Here is a 19,885-nt window from a genome sequence, read left to right as displayed (position 1 = left end):
AGTCTTTATTTTATTTAAACCCTTATTTTAGACAGAATTTTCAGTCATAAAATATGGCAAATGGAAAGTTTTCAGCAAGCAGTTTGAATGATTTGTCGGAACCAGGTGGTCAGATTGTGCAGCCTCTGATATACTCACCTATATGAAATAGCAGCTATTGTGTGTCACACAGTGTGACACCTTTAACAGAGAAAGGGCCGATCACAGCGTCACCTACAGGAGCTGCAGGAATATCTGTGGAAGGTGCAGCCCACATACCAAATTTAAAATATAATAGATACAGTTTACGACCATTTACTTCAGTTTTCACAGAATAGTGGACACTCTTGGAATTTGACTGCAACAGCTGCTCTATGGCCCTCTTGCCATAAGGGACAAAACCCCTGTGATACAAGAGTGAATCCTCTGACTTGCAGTGAGCAACGCTACGGTATATCTGCTGGTATATTAAATGTCTTCCATATAGCATGCACGTCCTCTTAGTGTTGCATTTACTGCTCATCGCACGATCCCTGTCACACTTGGTTGATTTGACTTAAAGGAAATTCAAGCAGATAATAATTGCTCTCTGATGTATGCAGTCGACGAGCAACTACGGTAAGCTGCATCTACATATTGAGGCCAGTTTCCCACGAGAGTATTTAAGTAGTGTCTGTGAAGGGACAGATAAGTTTTGCAGCTAAACATCACAACCATGGCCCCAAATCCCCATGAACAATTCATTGGCTGTTCTGTTGTTGGACTCGTCTCGGAATCCAGTGAACTAATGACCACCTTTAACAATTGGGATGTGATGGCTGCCTTCAGTCTGATATTTTTGCTTTGCACAGCCTAAGGTGTTCACTGGAGAGCACGAGGGGCATCTCCTCCAACTGTCAATTCTGGGAGGCTTGCTGGATGCCAGCTTCAATTTGGATACAGTTCCAGGGACCAAGACCACATTCGCCTTTTTCATTTGTCTTCACTGAGAACAAAGTAACTACACATTAAGCTTGTCGTGTATCGACTCATCGTTGTTTAGAACGCCTCAGCGTACAACGGAAGGGCTTCCTTCAACCCATGTGCAAGACCCAACACCAACCTGTGAGGTGGATTTGTGGGAAAAAAGGGGCAAAAGTCTGCAAGGAGCTAAGCTTTAGCCTACACTAGCCTGTCCCTGGGTACCTGAAGCGGGAGTCATTTTCAAGGTGAGCGTATCTTTTTGCCCAACAAATGAAGGTTTGGATTTATCCATTGGTGCTGAGTACACAGCGGTAGATGTGGACGCAGGAATGTCTGTGTATGGCACAACACAAGCTCCTCCAGAGAGGCCTTTCCCCCATGCTGAAGGCAGCTGCCTGTTGTATAACTGATGATTAATCTGAAATACTTGGGCCGACAGCTGCTGGAAGGCAGTACATGAAGTTCGGACTTCAAATTGGTGGAACTGCTGTTGGTTAGGATACGCTGTGTGTCAGTGCTGTGATCAACAGGATGGAGGGAATACACGCGCACAATTCTCAGTGTATCACAGTCCAAGTACACACCACGAAGAAATCTCCCAGGATACATTATTGATTTCCTCAGCTATATCTTCCCATGGGCGGCAACAGTTCCCCCACCCCACATCATTTCCAAATAAGCTGAAGCATCAGCAGTAGAAAATTTTTGAGGTGAGTTTCAATTTGAAAACTTTTTTTGCCACGAATTGCACTGAAAAAACCAGTGCAATTGAATGGAAACTCCAGGCCTATTTATTTTCCTGCAATCAATCGAAAAGACTTGCTTAAATCAAAACAGAAAATGCTGGAAATACTCAGCAGGTCAGGCAACAACTGTAGAGAGAGAAACAGAGTTAACGTTTCAGGTCGATGACCCTTCGTCAGAACTGGAAGAAGTTACAGATGCAACAGATTTTTAAGGAAGTGTTGGGGCAGGGAAAGGGGGGAGGGGAGGAGAGGAAAGAACAAAAGGGAAAGTCTGTGATAGGATGGAAGGCAGGCAAGATTAAGAGACAAAAGGGATGATGGTGCAGAGCAAAAGGAGGTGGTAATGGGACAAGTTAAGAAACAAAAGATGGCTCTAGATGAGGTGTAAATGGCGATGGCAGAATGATCAACAGCTTCCATGTGAGAAAAAAATAAGGGCCGAGGTTATAGTCTGAAATTGTTGAACTCTATGTTAAGTCCAGAAGGCTGCAAAGTGCCCAATCAAAAGATGAGGTGCTGTTCCTCGAGCTTACGTTGAGTTTTGTTGGAACAGTGTAAGGCCGAGGACAGAGGTCAGAGTGGGAGTTCCTTGTTTCGGGCGAACTCTTGCAAACTTTTTTCCAAATTTTTTCTCTGTAAATGTACAACCATCTCTCATTTTCACACCCTGGCAGCCCACATTATACATGAGGTATTATAATACTCATGTCCTATTAAAGTTTACCTTCTGAATTGCTATGACAACACCATGGGATATCTAACCAGTTTGTTCAACTCCAGTTCAACCTACTAGAAGACAGGAGCAGGGCATCGCATGTTGAATAGCTCAACTGCAACGAAATCCATGTGTGTTGACTCATTCTGTGAGGATTCTGAGCCTGTGTGTACTGCTTTGATTCAGGAACGTTCTGATAAAACAGTGAAGCGGCTTCAACTCATGACTCAGCGGTACGAGGCGCTGGAGAAACGACGAGGGATGGAAGTGGAAGGCTTTAAAAATGATATGAAGCTGCTGCGGCAGCGGCTGAAGGACGTGGAGAAGCAGCTGTTCAAGGTAGGCCCAGGCATTTAATATTCACCAGGATTGCACTCTGTTTCTCAACTTTTCTGAGAAGCTTTAATATTTTTGCCTCAGCACCTGACCTGACTCTCTGGTCACTGCCAATTCTAGTGCAAAAGAACATTACTCAGTGTATTTACCCATTCAGCCACCAAAAACAAAACACAGTCACTCAGCGACCCGAGGAGTCACTCACCTATTCATGTTATAAATTGTGAGGCACAGGCAGCAAAGGGTCAGAGCAGTGTATAAGCGAGGAACAACAAGGGTCAGAGCAGTGTATAGGCGAGGAACAACAAGGGTCAGAGCAGTGTATAGGCGAGGAACAACAAGGGTCAGAGCAGTGTACAGGCGAGGAACAACAAGGGTCAGAGCAGTGTATAGGCGAGGAACAACGAGGCTCAGAGCAGTGTACAGGCGAGGAACAACAAGGGTCAGAGCAGTGTATAGATGGGGTACAACAAGGGGGTCAGAGCAGTGTTTAGGCGGGGAACAACAAGGGTGAGAGTAGTGTATAGAGCATTCGTAATAAGGTGGATGAATTAGCTGCGCCAATAAATGTAAACGGATATGATATAATTGGGATTACGGAGACATGGCTCCAGGGTGACCAAGACTGGGAATTCAACATCCAGTGGTATTCAATATTCAGGAAGGAGAGGAAAAAAGGAATAGGAGGTGGGGTAGCATTGCTGGTTAAAGAGGAAATTAACAGGATAGTAAGGAAGGATATTAGCTGTGATGATGTGGAATGTGTATGGGCAGAGCTGAGAAATACCATGGGGCAGAAAACATTAGTGGGAGTTGTATGCAGACCCCCAAACAGTAATGCTGTGGTTGGGGATGACCTTAAATGGGAAATTAGAGACGCGTGCAATAAGGGCACAGCAGTTATCATGGGTGACTTTAATCTACATATAGATTGGGTAACCAAAAAATTAGTAACAATACTGTGGCGGAGGAATTCCTAGAGTGTATACGGGATGGTTTCCTGGACCAATATGTCGAGGAACCAATTGGAGATCAGGCCATCTTAGACTGGGTATTATGTAATGAGAAAGGATTAATCAGCAATCTTGTTGTGCGAGGCCCTTTGGGGAGGAGCGATCATAATTTGATAGAATTCTTCATTAAAATGGAGAGTCAAGTAGTTGACTCTGAGACTAGGGTCCTGAATTTAAATAATGGAAACTATGATGGTATGCGCGAGTTGGCTAGGATGGATTGGGGAACGTTACTTAAAGGGTTGATGGTGGATAGGCTATGGCAAACATTTAAAGATCACATGGATGAACTACAGAATTTGTTCATCCCTGTTTGGCATAAAAATAAAACAAAAAAGGTGACTTAACCGTGACTAACGAGGGAAATTAGGGATAGCATAAGATCCAAGGAGAAGACATTTACAGGAAACTTTGTGCTATCCAGCACCAATGGGACCAAGCTGTTGCCGTTCAATCAAAACTGCCAGACAAACCAGCGCTAATGTTGAAACATACGGAGATTTTCAGCTCCGTATCTGGCAACAAACCCTCAACAGCTTCTAAACAGTCGGCCGTACCTTGCAAGCGTCTCTGTAGCTTAGCAACAGCTTCAGCGAGACCTTGCAGAGCTTGACTGTTGAGAAAAAAGCAACGAAAAGAAAAAAAACCTAAAGAAACGGCTCCTGATTTTTGCTGGTGGCGCGAGCTTGCCTGACATTTAGCCTCTGGATAACAAAGTTTCCTGTAATTTGGCCAGAAAAAGCAGCAAACATGAGGATTGGGAGCAGTTTAGGATTCAGCAAAGGAGCACAAAGGGATTAATTAAGAGGGGGAAAATAGAATATGAGGGTAAGCTTGCAAGGAACATAAAAACTGACTATAAAAGCTTCTATAGATATGTGAAGAGAAAAAGATTGTTGAAGTCAAGCGTAGGTCCCTTGCAGTCAGAATCAGGGGAATTTCTAATGGGGAACAAAAAAATGGCTGACCAATTAAAAACATATTTTGGTTCTGTCTTCACAAAGGAGGACACAAAACCTCCCAGAGATGTTGTGGCATCTAGGGTCTAATGAGAGGGAGGAACTGAAAGAAATCAGTATTTGTAGGGAAATTGACGGGATTGAAGGCCGATAAATCCCCAGGGCCTGATAATCTACATCCTAGGGTACTTGAGGAAGTGGCCCTAGAAATAGCAGATGCATTGCGGGTCATCTTCCAGAACTCGATAGACTCTGGAACAGTTCCCATGGATTGGAGGATAGCTAATGTTACCCCACTATTCAAAAAAGGTGGTAGAGAGTAAACGGGGAATTAAGCCTGACATCGGTAGTGGGGAAATGCTAGAATCCATTATAAAAGATGTAATAGCAGCGTACTTGGAAAACAGTGACAAGGTCAACATGGATTTACAAAAGGTAAATAATGCTTGACTAATTGAAATAAAGAATAGATTTGCCTTCCAAAGTTAGGCTTTATTAACTTTAAAATCGGCAGCATATCTTTCTACATCCAGTCCCAACTAAAGCTAGAAAAGGACTGAATTTAAGGTAGCCACAACACATCATGTGATCATCAACTACCAATGAGATTGCAACACATATCCCAAGGCAGTTAACAAACGAATCACAATACTTTTAATAATCAAGGAATAATCACCACATTCACCCCTCCTTTAAAATATACTCTAACCTAATAACTTTTACAATTTACAATTAATTATTTACAACTAAACTATGCACGAGAATAAAACTATTTACATAACACAATACTAAATGAACAACAACAAATAATAACATTACGCATAAGTATTAAGTATCTCTCAACTAAAACAATATACTATAATATTTCAACAATTTTTAAAACATTACTATCAATTTAAAAGTCCATTTTCAATCGGTCGACCGGATATCTTGTTCGTGTCGACCTTCTTAACCTTGGTGAAATTCCTTGCCCTCCCACGCCAGAAGGCACAGAAGTATCTTCAACAGGAAGGCTATCCATGTCCTGATTCTCAACGGTTTCCGGATTAGAAATCCCATCAGAAGATGCACTGGGACGGTCATAAACATCTATCAAAGGCTGACTAATAGAAGTATGATTATCTGCAATCGGATTGGAAATATTCGTAGTATCTGTAACAGCATCCACATTATCCGAATCATGACCATTATTATTATCCTCAGAAGAGGGCTGGCCCCCACAAGGAGCCAAGTCTTTAATTGAAACAGCACTTTCTTTCCCATCTTGGAATCGAATATGAGCATATTGGGAATTTGCCTCCAACAGCTCCACCTCCTCCACCAAGGGGTCATATTTTGACAATCTAACATGGCGTCGAAGCAACACAGGTCCCTGCATAGTAAGCCATGAAGGTACCGAATATCCCATAGTAGATCTCCGCGGATAATTAAAGAGCCTTTCATGGGGGGTCACAGTAGCCGTTGAAAGCAATGATCTAATGGAATGCAGGGCATCAGGCAGTACCATTTCCCACTGTGTATTCTTAAGGTTCCGGGATGTCAACGCCAACATAATTGCCTTCCAGATCACCCCATTGTATCGTTCGCACTGTCCATTACCCTGGGGATTATACGGGGTAGTTCGACTAGTAGAAATTCCCCGACTCTGAAGGTATTCCTTCAACTGGGAAGACATAAAAGAACTTCCCTGATCCGAATGGATATACGCAGGCATCCCAAAGATGACAAAAAGTTGAGTCAAACATTTAATAACTGTAGCAGCTGATACATCTGCACAAGGAAAAGCAAAAGGGAACCTTGAAAACTCATCCACAACAGTAAATATATATCGGTTTTGAGTAGTTGAAGGAAGAGGTCCCTTAAAATCAACACTCAAACGTTCAAAAGGAGAAGTAGCTTTTATAAGATGAGCTCGTTGAGGCTTAAAGAAATTCGGTTTACACCAAGCACAGATAGAACATGATGAAGTCATCCGCTTGACGTCTTCAACTGAAAAAGGCAAGTTCTTACTGCGTACAAAGTGTATCATCCTCGTAACCCCAGGATGACATAAGGCATTGTGAAGATTAATAAGCGTATCTCCGTGAATCGCCGAACAATAAGCCCTCGACAGTGCATCAGCAGCAACATTATCCTTCCCCGGACGATAAACTATGTCAAAATGGTAACATGCCAACTCAATCCTCCATCTCATTATTTTATCATTTTTAATCTTTCCAAAATGTTTAACATCAAACATAAAAGACACAGATTTTTGGTCAGTTACCAACGTGAAATGTCGCCCCGATAAATAATGTCTCCATTTACGCAATGCTTCTACTATTGTGTATGCCTCTTTTTCTATTGAGGAGTGTCTTTTTTCACTATTATTCAAAGTACGTGAGAAAAAGGCCACAGGTCTTCCATTTTGGTTCAAAGTAGCCCCAATTGCAAAATCCGAAGCATCCGTCTCAATCACAAAGGGAACCTGCTCAGCAATGGAATGCACAACTGCTAAAATATCCTTTTTAAAATTCTCAAAACATGTCCTGGCCTCCCATGATAGAGGATATGTCGTAACCCGAATAAGAGGCTGGATCTTCCGTGAAAAATTTGCAATCCAATTAGAATAATAAGAAAATAGTCCAACAACTCGTTGCAAAGCCTTAGAATTAGTAGGACAAGGTAAATCGATCAATGGTCGCAGACGTTCTGGATCTGGTTTAATCTTATTTCCCGAAATAATATACCCCAATAGATTTACCTCAGAAGTCGAAAAGACACATTTCTCTTTGTTAAAAGTTAAACCAACTTTTTCCGCAGCTTGAAGGAATCTTTTTAAATTAGAATCATGCTCCACCCTTGATTTGCCACACACTGTGATGTCATCTAAGTATGAAAAGGTGTCAGAGAGGGAGTTATCACTTATAAAAGCATCCATTGCCCGTTGAAAACAAGCAACACCATTAGTAACACCAAATGGTATTCGGCAAAACTGATACAGCTTTCCACCAGCCTCAAAGGCCGTATATGGTTGATCCTTTTTAACAATAGGAATCTGATGATAAGCACTCTTTAAATCAATAAAGAGCTAAAAACTTTATACTGAGATACTTTATTGATAAGCTCATCAATCTTAGGCAAAGGGTACGCATCTAATTGAGTATACCTATTAATAGTTTGGGAATAGTCTATCACCATTCGTTTCTTGTGTCTCTCGTTAGTCGTGACAACTACCTGTGCTCGCCAAGGCGAACAACTAGGTTCAATGATTCCTTCCAATAAGAGACGTTGAACTTCAGAATTAATAAATTCTCTATCCTGACTACTATATCTTCTTGACTTGGTAGCAATTGGCTTACAATCCGACATCAAATTGGAAAAAAGTGATAATGGAGGAATAGGTAAAGAGGTTAATCCACAAATAGATAAAGGTGGCTTAGTCCCTCCAAATGAAAGACTAAGAGACTCGTGTAACTGAAGCACATCATGTCCAATCAAAATATCCGCACAGAGATTAGGCAAAACAGATAGGCGTATATCAGTATATGTATTACCTAGAAGAACCATTTTCACAAAGCAACAACCAGCTATTTGTGAAGTAAGGGTCGTCTGAGCCATACACACCTGATACGTAACAGGCGAAATTTTCAAATGCTTCTCCTTCGCAAACTGAAGACTTATAAAACTCTCAGTACTGCCCGTATCTATAAGGGCCTTCACTTCTAACCCATTAACTTGAGCCGTAACTATAGCTTTGTTTAGGCCATGAGCAAATGCAGCAGAAATTGATGCAATAAAGGCTGAATAGTCACAGAAGAGGTAGTGGAGGAAGACCCTCCCACACCAGGAGAAGGGAAGGTAATTGAACCTGATGATTTGCACACACGTGCATAATGACCTCTCTTGCCGCATTTACTACACACAGCCTCCCGAGCAGGACACTTCAGACGAGGGTGCCGGATATTCCCACAAAAATAACACTTCTGAATCCTAGAGGCAACGGCCGCCGAAGTAGAAACTTTCAAAATCTAGTAAACCACTCCCATTAAGTCCACATAATTCCTTTTCATCCGAAACTGCCGAAACCATAGTCGCAGGCCGATTAAAAAGAGCATAAGAATCCGAACTTCTCTGAGCCATATCCAATGTAGAAGCTTGCTCAAAAGCACTTTTAAGATCCAGAGTCTTATTTTCTAACAACCGCTGACGAATTGATCTAGACAGTAATCCATTAATAAAAGCATCCCGTACCGATTCGTCCTTATATTTTTCAGCTGTCACAGCCTTATAATTACAGTCAACACTAAGGCACCGAAGTGCTTGTAAATAAGTATCCAAAGATTCTCCCACCTGCTGCCTACGGGCAGATAGAAGATGACGTGCAAATACCTCATTCTTTGGTTTAACAAAAATCTTTTCCAATGTAGAAGTAGCCTCTTCATAAGTTTTACAGTGCAAAATATATTTATATACATCCGGGTCAATGTAGTTGATCAGCATATTCAGCTTATTTAGAGCCTCTTGATCCAACACGCCCAAAAAGTTTTTAAATGTACAATACCAACTTTTACTAATCAAGGAATAATCACCACACTAATCAACTAGAATTTTTTGAGAATGTAACTGGTAGAATAGATCAGGGAGAACCAGTGGATGTGGTGTATTTGGACTTTCAGAAGGCTTTCGATAAGGTCCCGCATAAGAGATTAGCATGTAAAATTAAAGCACATGGGATTGGGGGTAAGGTACTGTCTTGGATAGAGAACTGGTTGGCAGACAGAAAGCAAAGAGTTGGAATTAGCGGCTCTTTTTCCGAGTGGCAGGCAGTGACTACTGGGGTACCGCAAGGATCGGTCCTAGGACCCCAGCTATTTACAATATATATAAATGATCTAGACTAGGGAACTAGATGTAATATCTCCAAGTTTGCAGACGACACAAAGCTGGGTGGGCGTGGGTGTGAGGAGGATGCAGAGAAACTCCAGTATGATTTGGACAGGTTGGGTGATTGGGCAGATGCATGGCAAATGCAGTATAATGTGGATAAATGCGAGGTTATCCACTTCGGTGGCAAAAACAGGAAGACAGATTATCTGAACGGCAATAGATTGGGAAAAGGGGAAGTGCAACGCGACCTGGGTGTCCTTGTGCGCTAGTCGCTGAAGGTAAGCATGCAGGTGCCGCAGGCGGTTAAGAAGGCAAATGTTTCCCAAAGACAGCTCCCTTTTATTGATAGTTTTACAAATAAATAAAGCTTTCACTTGGTGGAATAGCAATTATAAGTCTGTCTTTGATTCAGTGTCATTTTCCTGGTTCTACAGAAAACCCATTAAAAGATGATCTATACAGATGCTTAACTTTTCTGAACTACCTGTTTTTCCACAGGGTTCTCAAATGATTCAATGGAAGTCTTTAAATAAGCCTGTCACTGCTTCATCCTGAGACTGCCCTGCTTACAGGCAAAGGCTGAAGATTAAAATTGTTACAGTATAAAGAGAAACCAATAGCAGCATAACGTTCGTAGACTTGACCGTCTGATTAACCCTTTCCTGCAGTCCAATAATGAATTGAACTTGCTGGTATCTCAGCGGTGATGTGGGTCCTGCTAGTTGGGTTTGTCTGTGCCAATCACGAAACTCAGTAGAGGTATACATATGCTGGCTGTTTTCTTACTACCTATTTCCAGCCTTCTGCAGTTCGGATGGCCTGACTCCTCCCCTCCATTTCAGTGTGCATTCCTTATTCAGCAGCTTGATCCACTCCCTCCTCGGCTTACCGTTTCAATGCCATACCTTCAGTTGTAGGTTTTTCCCTTCTCTCTGCAGGTAACACTTGGAATCGGGCCTGACCAGGATCTCGCTATCCTTCATGAGGTGCGTCAAACAAACAGCCAGTCAAGGAAGATCCAAGGAGAGCTCAAGAATCTAAAGGCGAAGATTTATGGCTTAGAAAATCAATTGCGATTTGGCTGACATTGTCTCGTGGAGTAGTCACTGCACTGTTTCAGTTTCGGGTGTGGCTGTGTCAGTGGCACAAATGCACCAGCAAAGTGACAATATTTGGACATTGCATTCCGCTCATCGGACAGGCACTATTTAAAACCAAGTAATGTGATGGGTTTGTGCCAACTTTACAAAGAGAGACAGACCAAATCAATGAAACCTGTCTTCATGCAGTGCTTTTTGCCCCCTGGCGTTTCTTCAGACTGAAGGCAAGAATGGCTCGCAATTCATCGAATGTTCAGTCAAAATTCTTCAATTTCATTTACCCAGGAATTGGTTCTTTTTGCTTCCTCTTTTTTAAAAATCCAGTGGTAGTATTGGGGGAAGGGAGGAATTTTCCAGGATGCTCCATGCAGACAGATTCCATGAGGATATTTTGGTTTTCCCTGGACATGTTGCACGGTTGAAATGGTTTTGTACCACTAACTGGTGTTTGGTGTGCTGACAATTTAAATTCTTTCTGTATAATTTGAGAATTTCTTGATTCCCTTAATGATGCCTTAGGTAAAGCTTTCCCCCATGACATTACTGAGCCAAACCGGCCAGAAACGCCAGGATAGTATTGAGTCAGCTGGCCTCCACACAAGCTGTGGTATGGTCACTGCAGCTGCCTTCAGTGATGTGTGATTAAAGAGGGTTCCTATTGTGACCTGGGGGGCGGGAGAGAGGGTTCCTGTTGTGACCCGGGGCGGAGAGAGGGTTCCTGTTGTGACCCGGGAGGGAGAGAGGGTTCCTGTTGTGACCCGGGGCGGAGAGAGGGTTCCTGTTGTGACCCGGGAGGGAGAGAGGGTTCCTGTTGTGACCCGGGGGAGGAAGGGGGGAGAAACGGGGAGGGAGGGAAATGAGGGGGGGAGAAATGGGGAGGGAGGGAAATGGGGAGGGAGGGAAATGAGGGGGGGAGAAATGGGGAGGGAGGGAAATGAGGGGGAGAGAAATGGGGAGGAGGGAAATGAGGGGGGAGAAATGGGGAGGAGGGAAATGAGGGGGGAGAAAGGGGGAGGGAGGGAAATGGGGGGGAGAAATGAGCAGGGAGGGAAATGAGGGGGGGGAGATATATTAATGATTTGGAGGAGGGGACCGAGTGTAACATATCAAAGTTTGCAGTTGATACTAAGATGGGAGGGAAAGTAGTGAGTGAGGAGGACATAAAAAACCTGCAAGGGGACATAGACAGGCTAAGTAAGTGGGCAGAGATTTGGCAGATGGAATACAATACTGGAAAGTGTGAGGCTATGCACTTTGGCAGGAAAAATCGTAGAGCAAGTTATTATCTTAATGGCAAGAAACTGGAAAGTACTGAAGTACAAAGGGATCTGGGGGTCCTGGTGCACGAAACTCAAAAGGTTGGTATGCAGGTGCAGCAAGTGATTAAGAAGGCCAATGGAATGTTGGCTTTCATTGCTAGGGGGATAGAATATAAAAATAGGGAGGTATTGCTTCAGTTGTACAAGGTATTGGTGAGACTGCACCTGGAATACTGCATACAGCTTTGGTGTCCATACTTAAGAAAAGACATACTTGCTCTCGAGTCAGTACAAAGAAGCTTCACTCGGTTAATCCCGGGGATGGACATATGAGGAGAGGTTGAGTAGATTGGGACTCTACTCATTGGAGTTCAGAAGAATGAGAGGCGATCTTATTGAAACATATAAGATTGTGAAGGGGTTGGATCGGGTGGATGCGGGGAGGATGTTCCCGATGATGGGTGAAACTAGAACTAGGGGGCATAGTCTTAGAATAAGGGGCTGCTCTTTCAAAACTGAGATGAGGAGGAACTACTTCACTCAGAGGGTGGTAGGTCCATGGAATATGCTGCCCCAAAAAGCTGTAGAAGCTGCATCATTACATAAATTTAAAACAGAAATAGACAGTTTCCTAGAAGTAAAGGGTTATGGGGAGCGGGTAGGAATTTGGGCATGAGTCTAGGTTCGGATCGGACATGGCCCTGTGGGTAGCGGAGCGGGCCCAGAGGCCGTGTAGCCTGATCCTGCTCCTATTTCGTGTGTCTAATTCTGTTAGATTCAGGAGATGGTTCTGTGATAGTAGATTGGCGGTTAGGATCAGATCAGCCATGATCTTATTGAATGGAGGAGCAGGCTCGAGGGGCCGATTGGCCTACTCCTACTTATGTTCTTATGAAATGGGGAGGGAGGGAAATGGGGGGAGAGATGGGGAGGGAGGGAAGTGAGGGGTGGTGGAGAAATGGGGAGGGAGGAAAATGAGGGGGAAGAGATGGGGGGGAGAGGGAAATGAGGGGGGGGAGAGGGAAATGGGGGGGAGAGGGAAATGGGGGGAGGGAAATAAGGGGGTGAGAAATGGGGAGGGAGGGAAATGAGGGGGCGAGAAATGGGGAGGGAGGGAAATGGGGAGGGAGGGGGGGGAGAAATAGGGAGGAAGGGAAATGAGGGGGGGAGAGATGGGGAGGGAGGGAAATGAGGGGGAGAGAGATGGAGAGGGAGGGAAATGGGGGGGTGGGGGGAGAGATGGGGAGGGAGGGATCACACAACCAGATACAATTAAAGGATAAATTTAACCAGTTGGAGACAGAGCTGGTTAAACTTAGAGAGGAGGTCTTTAAACTGAAACATGAACAAAAGCAAGAGAGGGAGGGATACAGGAGAGCGCTGAATCTACTTGGGAATCAGGTGAAAGAGCTGCAGCAAAACTTAGAGAGCTATAGGGGAGAGATAGCACCATTACACCAGCAGCCAGAGGCTAGAGATAAGACAATACAGAGCCCAATTGAACAGTTGTACTCCCACACTGAACAACAGCAGCAGACACACAATACAGGGGGTGCCACACAGACCGACCAGCATACTGAAGCTCAGTCTTCCCCCACCACTGTGGAACCACAAGCGAGCCGCTCACAAGAGGAGCGCACACACCAGACACGACCACCCCAGTCCAACACCCAACCTATGAATCCAGGCGCAAGCCACCAGACAGTGAACACCAACAAGGCTGACGTCGTAATACTCATAGACTCAAATGGGAAATTTCTATGGGAGAAAAAGCTCTTCCCTAGACATATAGTAAAAAAGATCCGGTGCCTAACAACAGGCAGAGCCCTGGAATGGCTGACCAAAACCCGATTAGGCACCCTCAACACATAATAATACACACTGGCACAAATGACCTAAAGGCCCAACAGAAAGGGGTAGCAACATCGCTCAGAGCAGTGATTGAGAAGGCAAGCAATACATTCCCAAACACTAGAATCACTGTTTCCACAATATTGCCGAGAACAGACTTTAACAACAAAACAATTCGTGAGATAAATGTCAGCATAGCAAGAGACTGTGAATTAAAACACAACGTGCACCTGGCCCAACACCCCACCCTCGATGTGGAATGTCTTCACGACCGCGTCCATATCCACAGGAAACGAATATCGATCTTTGCTAAAGCCCTGAAGGACGTCGCTTTTAACCGGGTCCATACCCTGACGCCAGGAGGACCCCCCCCCGACCACCAGAGATCAGCGGGGTACATACCAGGACTACTACAGAGACCACCACCACACCAACCGGGACCAGAGAGGATCCGCATGCACAACAACAATATCAGACCTGCACCACTCCTGTCCTACAGGGGAACAGGACCGCCCCCAGCCAGACAGAGGGAGAGATGCACAGGGCGTACGCAATACCTCAGGCAGAGACAATCCATTAAGAGACACTAGGCAGACATGCAGTAGCATCTACCTCTGCCTTATGGATCAGAAAATGAAAAAAAAATTAAGGACTAGTTGCTAGAAAGAGTTGTAACCAAGTAGTATTAGCATTTATGGACAATTGAGATGATCTTTTTTCCCCCCATTTAGACACAACAAACACATATCATTCTTTAACCTATCATAGTAAAAGATCAAATTTAACGTGATGCGCTATCAATTACTCATAAAAGACAGAGTTAAGGCTTTTATTAGCAAAGAACAGAGCATGCCTCTCGTGGTTGACTGGGTTCCAAGAAGGCAGAGGGCTGCAGGTCAATCACCTTTATACCTGGGCCTGTGTGGGTGGAGCCAGCCGAGACATGTTGAGGCATGCATAGGTACAGCAGTGTGTATCAACAACAACAACAACAACAACAGTGGTTTACCACATTCACCCCTTGTTTAAAATTGAGTCCGGCGGGGTGAAGTGTACTAAAGGTTTGTGTAAGTAAATCTATCAGGTGGCCTTGTATGCCGTCCTGATCGTTGTGGTGGCGGCGGTGATGGTGCAGCATCCAACGTTGAGTCTGGCTGCGGCATGCCGTCTAGCGGGGTTGGGTTGTGGGTAGTGGTGGATGGCAATGGTAGTGTTTCAGGGGCACCCAAAGGTGCGAGATCTCGTGTGGGGGCTGTGTCCTCCCGCCCGTCCGGGTACGCTACGTAAGCTTACTGGGGGTAGGCGTGGGTAGTGGTGGATGGCGAGGGGGCTGTTTCGGGAGCACCCGAAGGTGCGAGGTCTCGTATGGAGACTGTGTCCTCCCGCCCGTCCGGGTACACCACGTAAGCATACTGAGGGTTGGCATGGAGGAGGCTCACCCTCTCGACCAGGGGGTCCGTCTTATGGGACCTCACGTGCTTCCGCAGTAGGACGGGTCCTGGAGAAGTCAGCCATGTCGGTAACGAGGTCCCCGATGTGGACTTCCTGGGGAAGGAGAACATTCTCTCGTGAGGGGTAGCATTGGTGGCTGTACAGAGCAGTGACCGAATGGAATGGGGCACCGCAGGGAGGACTTCCTGCCAGCGAGAGGTCGGGAGGCCCTTAGATTTCAAGTTTAAAAGGACTGCCTTCCAGTTCTGGTCGACCATCCGGTCCATCTCCCGTTGGAAGACTGAAACCCCGTTGGTGACGCCGAAGGGAACTCTGAGGAAGTGGTAGAGACGACCGTCAGCTTCAAAAGCTGTGTACTGGCGGTTCTCAGCCCTGATGGGGAGCTGGTGGTATGCCGACTTCAGATCAATCGTCGAGAACACCCGGTATTGTGCTATCTGATTGACCATGTCAGATATGCGGGGGAGTGGGTATGCATCTAGCTGGGTGTAGCGATTGATTGTCTGGCTGTAGTCAATAACTAGGCGCTGTTTTTCGCCAGTCTTCACTACCACCACTTGTGCTCGCCATGGGCTGGTGCTACTTTCAATAATCCCTTCCTTCAGGAGTCTTGCTACCTCGGATTTAATGAAGCTTCTATCCCCGGCACTGTAACGCCTGCTTTTGGTAGCGATGGGCTTACAGTCGCGGGTGAGGTTAGCGAACAAGGAGGGGGGGGGACTTTAAGGGTGGAGAGGCTGCAAATGGTGCGCGGCGGGCGATTTAAAAGCTGCTGGCTGCAGACTGTGAGTGGGGGGAGGGGTCCGTCGTACGCTAATGTGACACTCTTAAGGTTGCACTGAAAATCCAACCCCAGTAGAACGGCAGCGCAAAGATGGGGCAGGACCAGGAGTTTAAAATTTTTGTATTCTGTGCCCCTTACTGAAAGGGTCACTACACAGTAGCCACCGACGTCCGCTGACTGGGCTTTGGAAGCCAAAGAGATCCGATGTCGCGTCGGCAGGACCAGGAGAGAGTAACTCCGCACCGTGTCGGGGTGGATAAAGCTTTCCGTGCTCCCGCTGTCAAAAAGGCAGGTAGTGGCGCGGCCGTTTACCTTAATGTCCATCATGGACCTGGACAGTTGATGAGGGAGAGATTGGTCCAGCGTCACGGAGGCCAGCGTATGGTCGAGCGAGTCGATGTGGTCGTCAGGTGAGGCGGTGGTTGAGTCCGGGTCCCCCGTGGTTGAAGTTGGAGACGTCCGAGATGGCGGACAAAATGGCGGCGCCCATGGTCCCGATCCCCACGCGGCTGGGGGAGCCCAAGATGGCTGCCCCCACGGTTCGCACGTGGCGCTGCTGGCGTTAGCGGTTTTACCTTTGCAGGCGCTGACATATTGTCCTTTCTTCCCGCAGCCGGAGCAGGTAGCGTTTCTCGCCGGGCAGCGTGCTCTGGGGTGTTTTGCCTGGCCACAAAAATAACATTTCTGTGCCTTGGACATCGCAGCAGCAGTTGAAGGTGGTGGTCCCATGACCCAAGGTTGTGGTGTCCACGTTGCAGAGCGGTTAGGGGAGAAGGCATCCATATTCCTGTGGGCCGCGTCGAGCGAGAGCGCGAGGGACACTGCCTTTCTCAGGTCCATTTCTCCCTTTTCCAACAGTCTCTGCCAGGAGTAGTCGGACCTTAGACCCGCAACGAAAGCATCTCGGATCAGTCCCTCCGTGTGTGCTGCGGCTGATGCTTCTTTGCAGTCGCAGTCTCGGCCAAGTATCCGTAGTGCCCGTAGGAAGGCCTCCACCGATTCCCCGGGCTGCTGTCTGCGGGATCTTAAGAGGTGCCGGGCATAGACCGTATTTACCGGGCGTGCGTATTGCCCTTTTAGCAGACCGATAGCCGCCGCATAGGTCGTCGCGTCCTGGATTATTGTATAAACTTGGTGGCTCACCTTTGAGGCCAGGATTTCCAACTTGTTTTCGTCCAGGGTCACAGTTGAGGCTTGCAGGTAGGCCTCGAAGCAACGCAGCCAATGCGCGAATTTGGTAGCCGAACCCGCCTCTTGGGTATCTAGGTCCAGGCATGTTGGTCTGAGGGCTCGCAGCAGCTCCTGTTGCTCAGCGTTTGGTGCAGCAGTCTGCTGTTCAGCGTTTGGTGCAGCAGCCTGCTGTTCAGCAAATGTCGACATTTTGTTTTTGCTAATAAAATTGATGCGCTATCAATTACTCATAAAAGACAGAGTTAAGAGAGTAACTAAAGGCTTTTATTAGCAAAGAACAGAGCATGCCTCTCGTGGTTGACTGGGTTCCAAGAAGGCAGGGGGCTGCAGGTCAATCACCTTTATACCTGGGCCTGTGTGGGTGGAGCCAGCCGAGACATGTTGAGGCATGCATAGGTACAACAGTGTGTATCAACAACAACAACAGTGGTTTACCACAACATGAAATCCTTATATATTTCGACCTGGAATATCCAAGGTCTACGCTCTTCGGTGCTCGACGTGAAGAGTAGGACCCCAGAGTTCATAGATGAAACTAAAGACCTGGATATTATCATTTTACAGGAAACTTGGTATAGAGGAGAAGGACACACTGGCCGTCCCCAAGGGTACACAGAGCTGGTGGTCCCCTCCAATAAATTGCCAGGAGTAACCCAGGGCAGAGACTCTGGAGGCATACTGATTTGGTTTAAAACAGAGCTTAAGAATTGCATCAAATTTATAAAAAAGGGCGAAAACCACATGTGGCTCAAAATTGAGAGGGGATTATCTCTTAACACTCAAGATGTTTTCATTTGCACACTCTATATCCCCCCAATGGAATCCCCGTACTTTAAAGAGGACACCTCCAACATTGAGAGGGAGATTATCCAATTCCAGGCCCAGGGGAACGTGTTGATCTGTGGTGACCTCAATTCAAGAACTGGCGAAGAACCAGACCACCAATAATCAGGGAAACAATTACATATTTGGGAAGGGAGGGGGGGAAGAGATGGGGAGGGAGGGAAATGAGGGGGGGAGAGATGGGGAGGGAGGGAAATGAGGGGGGGAGAGATGGGGAGGGAGGGAAATGAGGGGGAGAGATGGGGAGGGAGGGAAATCAGGGTGGAGGGAGGGGGAGAAATGAGGGGAGAGATGGGGAGGGAGGGAAATGAGGGGAGAAAAGGGGAGGGAGGGAAATGGGGGGAGAGATGGGGAGGGAAATGAGGGGGGGAGGGAAATAAGGGGAGAAATGGGGAGGGAGGGAAATGGGGTGAGAAATGGGGAGGGAGCAAAATGAGGGGGGGAAATGGGGAGGGAGGGAAATGAGGGGGAGAAATGGGGAGGGAGTGAAATGGGAGAGATGGGGGAGGGAGGGAAATGAGGGGGGAGAAATGGGGAGGGAGGGAAATGACGGGAGAAATGGGGAGGGAGGGAAATGGGGGGAAAGATGGGAGAAATGGGGAGGGAGGGAAATGGCGGGAGAAATGGGGAGGGAGGGAAATGAGGGGGAGTAATGGGGAGGGAGGGAAATGACGGGGGGAGAAATGGGGAGGGAGGGAAATGAGGGGGGAGAAATGGGGAGGGAGGGAAATGGGAGAAATGGAGAGGGAGGGAAATGAGGGGGGGAGAAATGGAGAGGGAGGGAAATGAGGGGGGGAGAAATGGGGAGGGAGGGAAATGGGGGGAGAGATGGGGAGGGAGGAAAATGGGGGAGAGATGGGGAGGGAGGGAAATAAGGGGGGGAGAGATGGGGAGGGAGGGAAATAAGGGGGGGAGAGATGGGGAGGGAGGGAAATGAGGGGGGAGAGATGGGGAGGGAGGGAAATGAGGGGCGAGATGGGGGAGGGAGGGAAATGAGGGGGGGAGAGATGGGAGAATTTTGGGCTTGGGAGTCAATATTTTGGGATGGGTAGTGAGTATTTTCGGATGGGGAGTGAGTTTTGGGATCGGGTGACTTATGGGGAGGGAGTGTATTGGGATGGGGAGTGAGTATTTTGGGATGGCGAGTGAATATTTTGGGATGGTGGGGGAGCAGTTTGGGATGGGGAGTGAGTATTTTGGGATGGAAAGTGAATATTTTGCGATGGGGAGTGAGTATTTTGAGATGGGGAGTGAGAATTTTGGGATGGAGAGTGAATATTTTGGGCTGTGGAGTGAATATTTTGGGATGGGGAGTAAGTATTTTGGGATGGCAAGTGAATTATTGGGATGGCAGGGGAGTATTTTGTGATGGGATGTGAATATTTTGGGATGGATGAGTGAATATTTTGCGATGGGGAGTGAGTTTTTTGGGATGGGGGTGTGAGTATTTAGGGATGGGGCGTGAGTTTTTTGGGATGGGGAGTGAGAATCTTGGAATAGGGAGTGAATATTTTGGAATGGGGAGAGTATTTTGGGATGCGGGAGTGAACATTTTGGGATGGGGGACTAAATATTTTGGGACTGGGTGTGAGTATTTTGGGATGGGAGTATTTTGGGATGGGGAGTGAATATTTTGCGATGGGGAGCGAGTATTTTGGGATGGGGAGTGAGTATTTTGGGATGGGGCAGTGTGTATTTTGGGATGGGGAGTGAGTATTTTGGGATGGCGAGTGAATATTTTGGGATGGCGGAGAATTATTTTGGGATGGGGAGTGAATATTTTGGGATGGGGTAATGAGTATTTTGGGACGGGTCAGCGAGGATT

At 46.5% G+C, this 19,885-nt stretch overlaps 1 protein-coding gene across 1 annotated transcript; it reads left to right on the top strand.

Moving 5' to 3' along the window:
• Positions 1–2,487: 2,487 nt before the first annotated feature.
• Positions 2,488–11,171, top strand: LOC147105945 (coiled-coil domain-containing protein 77-like). Its single transcript, XM_086008553.1, has 2 exons — positions 2,488–2,742; positions 10,519–11,171. The coding sequence occupies exons 1-2, from the start codon at positions 2,503–2,505 to the stop codon at positions 10,663–10,665; spliced, it is 387 nt and encodes a 128-aa protein (XP_085864679.1). The 5' UTR covers positions 2,488–2,502; the 3' UTR covers positions 10,666–11,171.
• Positions 11,172–19,885: the final 8,714 nt, after the last annotated feature.

The sequence above is a fragment of the Somniosus microcephalus genome, chromosome 16 (assembly GCF_052327205.1).
Source record: "Somniosus microcephalus isolate GS21.2 chromosome 16, FLI_Smic_1.0, whole genome shotgun sequence".
Taxonomy (NCBI): Eukaryota; Metazoa; Chordata; class Chondrichthyes; order Squaliformes; family Somniosidae; genus Somniosus; species Somniosus microcephalus.
This window is presented reverse-complemented; position numbering and strand designations above follow the sequence as displayed.

What these genes read in the sequence shown, in the direction of transcription:
- LOC147105945 (XM_086008553.1), top strand. Translation starts at nt 2,503, where the DNA reads ATGTTGAATAGCTCAACTGCAACGAAATCCATGTGTGTTGACTCATTC. An exon ending in TGGAGAAGCAGCTGTTCAAG is followed by an intron (nt 2,743 to 10,518) that starts GTAGGCCCAGGC and finishes TTCTCTCTGCAG; the next exon opens with GTAACACTTGGAATCGGGCC.